Source organism: Atractosteus spatula, chromosome 7, assembly GCF_055471065.1.
Source record: "Atractosteus spatula isolate fAtrSpa1 chromosome 7, fAtrSpa1.hap1, whole genome shotgun sequence".
In the NCBI taxonomy this organism is placed as follows: domain Eukaryota; kingdom Metazoa; phylum Chordata; class Actinopteri; order Semionotiformes; family Lepisosteidae; genus Atractosteus; species Atractosteus spatula.
The window spans coordinates 46,771,751-46,779,112 of record NC_142712.1 but is presented as its reverse complement, the minus strand read 5'-3'; the positions used below and the strand labels follow the sequence as shown (position 1 = coordinate 46,779,112).

Below are 7,362 nucleotides of genomic sequence, written 5' to 3'. Positions count from 1 at the left end.
CTGTATTCTGGAATAAACATTTAGTTACTTGGTCCTTTGTTTTCTGTTTTCGACACTACTCTGTGTGTATCTCTATGATCACTACATGGAAGGGCAGTGGAAAACTGAGAGCAGGAGGACCTTAGGTTGCACAAAGGGGTTGTGAACAATCTGCCCAGCCTTGATGTTGAAGTCGATACCCTGGCTTATGTTCTTATCTCCTTTGTAGGTTTTCCTTGCTGTCTCCTTTCTCTCATTCTAGTTTAAATGTTTCTAAATGGTTTATACTTTAACATAATGAAATTCATTTTCAATTTCATTTAACTTAAACTCTTATCTCTACAAATGGCACAATAATCTGAAGATCGAATTAAGTCTTTATTCATGTTTTCAGCTGCTGCACATGGGCTTCATTAAAAACAAGACATATTAAAAACTGTTGCTCATACTGTATGTTTCTCAGTTAGCTTGAGCTAACCATTTCTGACAATAAATCCAGCTATTCTGAAAATTAGATCTGGTTTGTTTAGATGTCACAGTCACCTTGATATAAGCATCCCTGAACAACAGTCACATATTCCTCTAATAGGGTCATTTGTTAAAATGGGAAAAGAGCCAAGGGGCCTAAATCCCAACACACCAATTCTGCATGGTCTCTAATGCCTGCTTAGAGGTGAGCAAATCACAGGGTGGGTATGCAAGGTGTCTGAAACTCTTCTAGAATATTAAACACTATCTCAGATGGTAAGTTCACCTTAACATTGACAATAATAAGAATAAATATCCACATTAGCGTGAGGATTGTCACATTGATTTCTGTTGCTTTTTAATGTTAAAATTTTTTAAAATGTGATTTTTTTTCACAGAAAATTTGACTATAGGTCAAAGGGTTCACGTACAATGAAAACACCTGTAACATCAAGCAAACAAAACCCTTAAGTTATGTTTGTAATTTTATATGCTGAAGGTACAGTATGCTATAGATTTATTTGGATCCTTTTATTTGTGCAAGTGAAAGGAAATTCATATTACTAAAAAATTAGTTACAAGAAAAATTGAAGTGTTTCAGAATGACTATTATCCTTTAGCTTTATTTTTAACTTTAATTTGGCTTCTTTCTCAAAAGTCAGAATCCTGAATGTCAAATAAGAGACTCCATTCTTCATTGTAGGAAAACAATTATCTGCAACATGAGTTTTTGCTTAGAGACAAACGTAGAAAAGCACTTGCGCTCATGCCAGATCATCAATATTATATCATCAGGAGGACACTTGGTGATAAGCCTGTAAGCAGAGATTTTAATGTAATTTTAAAAAGCAGCTTGTAGCAATTAAAACATCAATTAAACAATACAAGTGGATTTATATTAGCTTAAGTGCACAAAGCTCGCTCACTGCATGCGAGCACTAATTGACAGAAGTGACACAGGGAGCCTGCCCCGCTGGCAAACTCACAGCACTTCTTTAACATCTGGGATGAGATGTTTTGAAAATAGCCAAATAAACAAGGCAAGGGAGGGCCAGTGCTCTGAAGCAATGCACTGCCTCTCTAGCCTCTTGCAGCATGTGTGAATGCTACAGAGTACAGAAGACAGACAGGATGGTCGAGACTTCCGAGTTATACAGTGTGTGCACACTTTCTGAGGGGGTAGATGTGAAGGCTGAATCATAATGGATGCCAGCAGCCAGTGAAAAGCAGAAAGCATCTTTCAAGAGGATTTTCTGCCCTGTGTGGGAAAACCAAGGCCAGGGAGCTGTGGTCTTCTGGGGGCACAGATCAGGCTTTCTGCCTTTGAACATGTGTGAAGCTGAGCCAGTGGGAGCCAAAGTGCCACAAGACTGGATTGGGGCTGCTCTTCTACAATTAATGAAAGGGCTGTGGAAGAATCAATATAAAAGCTGACCGCTTTTCCTGCAGAGGAATAGGCTCCTCTCAAGTAGAATTCTTTGCAACAAGTCTGAGAGGATGAAGCTGAAATGAAGGTAAGCTGCATGCCAAACGACACACAGCAGTCTGGACACTTGCAAACACTGCGTCTTTGTTTTGGGTGTAAAAGTGTAGCTGGTACAGCTTGATACGGTCAGGTCATAACCAAAGACAGGGAACTATTTCCTCCGATTTAAACTGCAACAATAATGCTGTAGCTACATTCCTGCCACATATTGTATTTCTTTACTATATGATTGAAATGATCATCCTTTCACTTTCTTGTTAATTCATTCAACTGTACTCTGAAAGCAACAGGTAACATTTCTTTTATCAGGGCTTTTGCATCCTGCATAAGCAGTCAGAAACATCAAAATAAAGCTTCAGGGTAAAGGTGAAATTAAATATGTAGTAGTTCTTACTATTTTGCAGTTTGGGGGAGGTATTATAATAAGCTTGTACGTTATGACATTAGTATTGGGTTATAGTGTGTTAAAGTTAGGGATAAGCTGTTTTTAAACATCCATGGATTCAAAATTTGTCATGTTTAACACATGTTTTCAATTACATTTTTTAACTGATACATTATATTTATGTTGCACATAGCGTTGAAATAATCAGCAATTTAAAAAGAAATGTGACCTCCAAATGTAAATAATCACAAGAAACTGATTATTTCCATATGTAAAAAGTAATTATTTACACGGAGTATCAAAAAATCTGTTTTAAACGAGTGATAGTAGATGTATATGTTTCAAAATTGCTTTCTTTTCCTTTCTTCATCTTGTGACAATTAAGCCATTTATTCTGTCTGTTCTATTGAAGTCTCTTCAATTAACTCATTTGAGACGTTGTTGGAAGTAGGCAGCTTTAGAGCAAGAGCTACAAGATGAAATTACAAGTTAACCAAGCTTTGATTTGTTTTAGTATTTTTATAGCTCATACACAAATAAAAGTATATTGCAATTTCTTTCTCTACAGAATCATAAAAAGTAGCACCAAGCATTTCTCAGCTCATTCTCTAACATAGCATTTTTAATAAAATAAATAAAAACTTATAAAAAGTTACATTTTGAAAGATGCAAAGAGGCTGGATTTGTAGATCCTCCAGGTTGAAGTATAATTCTATGGCTTTAAGTAACATTTGTCTCATCAGAACGTCATTATCAATGAGAGCTGAAATACGGTCCTGTCTTTCTCTTTCAGATTTCTGCAAGTAAACCACAGCTGTGCCCAGTATCTGCAGAATGAAGAAGCTCTGCTCTCACCATGTGTAACATCCATTTCAACCACTCCCTGGCTGCATCGAATGAAAATGAGTTAATGACGTATTCTTTGACCCTGGAACAGAAAACAGCTTTCGCATTTGTGGGAATGTTGCTCATATTCCTGGGATTGCTGATTGTGAGGTGTTTCAGGATTTTGTTAGATCCTTACAGCAGCATGCCATCTTCTACATGGGCAGACGGTGTTGAGGGAATAGAAAAAGGGACATTCGAATATGCCCTAGCCTGACCCCACCAGACTCAAAAAGTGGCCCACGGATTTATGTATTTTCCAGTACTTTCACTTGCTGAAGATTCATTATGGCTTATTATGCACTGTAAGCGTCCTACTAGAGCGTCCTCTCTACCCGTTTATCTATATAAATACAATCAGTGTGATGTATGTCCTTTATTACTGCTTTAAGTCCAGGGAGATTACAGTAATTATTCTGTAGAAATGTAACTTGATATGCATTGAACCAAGGGAGAAGTTATAGTCTCAGGGAAAACGATGGCTTTATATCAAAGAAAGAATGTCGGAAAAGAATTGATTGAACTAAAGAATGGTGTAGGAATATTCTGAGAGTTCTTTACGTTTGCTATTGTGCTCACCAAATCTTCTTGTTCACTGTGTTTTTTTAAGGATCATCTAGAGTCAATGGAGCCAAAACTGTAATTGCTTTAAAAAGAGTTAACTGTTGTTTGTTACCTGCTGAATGCGCTGTGTACTTATAACATCATAATCTCATCGTAATCTAAACAATGTCAAATGGGATTTAATGTTCTCTCAATGCTTCTGCTTGACTTGGCCTCTAAAATAACCATCTACATACTGTACATTTATTTACAGTTCTTTTCTCTGCAGAACAAGTAATGTGTATTTAAGAGGTTAATGAGGTGCTCACTATTAGTGTTAGAAAGCATCCGGCAGAGAGATAAAAAACTATCCCTGAACCTAATGAATATCTACAAAATTGCTTGGTCATTCAGAATCATTAAGAACTACGAGCAAGCCATTCACAATGTTTTTCTTACTCAGCTTGACAAAAAAGAAGGTATTCTATCACTGTTAGAACAAGCCTCGAAATGTTTTTCTTCAGTTCAGAATTTACTTTACTTTTTCATAATCCAAATAAATGCCACATAGTTTTGCAAAACTCTTTGCTTATATTTAAAACATATTTACATTGCCACTTGGTACTTTTTCAATTTAAGCTTTTACAGTGTTACGGTAATACTGTAGTGTATGTTGTTTTAAGCCAAAAAGCTTTCAAAGTATGTGATACAATAGGAGATTCCAGCATGCTTTTTGCACAACACACAGTGTGCTATCAGGCTGAGCTCCCCCACAGATAGACTAAAACATTACTCCAAACGAGTTCCTAAAGTCACCCACTAATTGAAAAAGGGATAAACTGTACAATTACATCACAAACAAGGGTCTTTAAGAACACTTAAAACAGCACCGCTATTATATCAAAGAACACTGAATATATAAAATTTAAAGAAACTCTAAAGCACATTTGATGTAATGAACCATAGTAAAGTAATGTGGCACAAAGGTATTTATGAAGTTGATATTAGTATCAACAAGACCATATTAGAATTATTTATGTCTTCACTCATGTGAAAACTCAAATATGTGATGCACTAACAAAAGTCACTGTTATAAAATACTGCAGTTAAGCAACAGATGTGTCATTGAGAATGACATATCTGTGACTACAGTAAGAATCTCTGAAATGTGATTCATTCATACTAATCTAGTTGGTTTCAACCTCAGGATTTTTAATGATCAACCTGCATCTGCTTAATGCCAAGGATATTAACTGAGCCCATATGACAACAAACAGAAGACGTGCACTAGTGTATAACTGCTATAGTACTACTACCTTAAACACACTGATTTTGGTTAATCTTAATACAGCCATTAATTACTCAGGAGCACAAGTATTGAAATGCTGAATCCTACCGTACAATGTTAAGATCTGAAAAATGTCTAAGTTGCCAAATTTTTCAACAATGGACATTTATCAAAAAAGGCGTTTTGAAACATAACATTACCATACATAACAATACATAACCATAAAAAGTGGTTCCAAATAAGATTTTGATAGTTTTTTTTTTAATTGCAGGAGAAGCTGCTGTTGTGATTGATGATGTACTCTGGTTTTTTTGTCAAGTAACAATTGTCTTTTCCTGTGCCACTATACCTGGAAAGCTTCAAGCACTTTTGGCAACACAGGTTTAGATCGGGGCCAATGTGAAATTTGAAGTTTTGGAAGAAATAAATAGAAAAATCCATTACAATCACTAGATGATTTCAAGCTTGGAAAACTTCACTAGACTATAATATATAGTCTATATAATCACTATAAAAAATGTTTTGCTCTGTGTTATATAACAAAGAACAAAGGATTAGAACAGTTTTTTATGTATATTCATTCACTTATTTAAAATATACATATATGTAGAAGCATTGTATTCTACAGCATTGCCAAAGGCACTTAATTTCCAGTTAAATTCAGCTGCAAAAGTTTTCTTTAGGGCATCAATCTTTCTGTGAATCTTTGACAGAAGCTACATAAGCTCTTCATTTTTTCCGTGTATTTCTACAAACAGCTAAGATGGATAGGAAAACCCCACACATCGATCTAAATAATAGTTAAGGTACAAAAAAACAAAGATTAATATAATTCCGTTGTCTTGTTTTATCCATCTGATAGCAAGAGTTTATGCCCTGGAGAGACTCTTTGCAGATGGAGAAGGCCTCCAGGGGTTAAACTCATTTACAGAGACTGATCCGAGGCAGCACTCTTCAGTCTGACAAAACAGCCCTTTATGAATGTTAATTTACAAACAGAGACTAAACTACCACAAAAAAAACAAACACGAAGATGCTCTTTCAACTCTACAAAGCTGGTTCACAGAGTTAAGAAAGGGATTTGTCTCTGCTGTATTGGCAGAAATAAAGGCCCGAATGCTAATAATAGCAGAAAATCCATCAGCTTTCGTGTTGACTCATTTTCCTCCAATTTAGCCTGAAAAAAGGGTTGAGAAAGTGTATCATTATAAAGCAAGTATGCAACTACTTTGAAAGGGTGTGGATTTGCCTTACTGTAAACCAGAATTGATAAATGTGCCTTTATATAGAAATGTTACAAAACCGTTTTCACGGACTGCTCTGTTAAAAGTGTGCTGTATGTGCGACGTCTAATCTAGGATCCCTATCTCTTCCCCTTGTCCTTGAACAGTGCAGGAGGAGACAACAGTCACTGTGAACTTGTATACATGTTGTCTAATAAAAAGTCTCCCTCCTTGTGCTTTTATCTGTTTGATTCTTGACAAATGTACTATTAAAAAATTATCTACAAGACATTCTTTGGAACTCCAGAAATTAAGCTAATCTCCAGTATTATTAGTCATTAGGGGATAAATGATGACGAGGATGTAAGCCGATAATGCACAATTTGGAGAGGTAGAGAAAAGCCTTTGGTCTCTATCTGCAGCACTTGCATAGAAAGCCTTTAACTTTGGCAACAAAAGTCGCAGTGGTTAACATTGCTGCCTCTCAGTGCTGGGGCCCTGGGTTTAATTCGTGGGGTTCTGTCTGCGTTGAGTTTGTATGTTTTCCCTTTGTTTGTGTGGGTTTCCTCCAGGTGCTCTGGTTTCTTTCCAAAGTCCAAAGATGTGCTGGTAGTTTAATTGGCTTCTGGAAAAATTGGCCCATGAGTGCATGTCTGTGTTTGTGTCTGTGTGTCTGCCTTGTGATGGACGGGCATCCTGTCCAGGACGTACTCTGTCCTGTACCTGTTGCTTGCCAGGATAGGCTCCAGCTCCCCACAACCTTTCATTGGAAGAAGTGGTTAGAAAATGGATGGACAGATATTTGGAGTCTCACAGATGAAGTCTGGCGAAACATTTATTCACAGAGACCCTGGAAGGATTCTTTCAGCATCACATCTTGCTGAAAATTCCATTCTATCCAGGCAGTAATTCATAGATAAATGACAGAATTTGTCTGTGTTGTAACAATTCTTTTGAAAAGGCTTTGAAGGTCATCCGGTAAGTTGTTTTTAACACTTATATATGCATCTAAGGATTATCCTTTTTTAACAAGGAAGTGTTAAAGCGAAGTAATTTATTGCAGAATACAGAAGCATTCAGTCAATGACCTTTTTAAAAAAGTCAT

General features: G+C 36.3%; 1 protein-coding gene across 1 annotated transcript; it reads left to right on the top strand.

Moving 5' to 3' along the window:
• Nucleotides 1–3,174: 3,174 nt before the first annotated feature.
• Nucleotides 3,175–3,420, top strand: ctxn2 (cortexin 2). Its single transcript, XM_088922386.1, has one exon. The coding sequence runs from the start codon at nt 3,175–3,177 to the stop codon at nt 3,418–3,420; it is 246 nt and encodes an 81-aa protein (XP_088778512.1).
• Nucleotides 3,421–7,362: the final 3,942 nt, after the last annotated feature.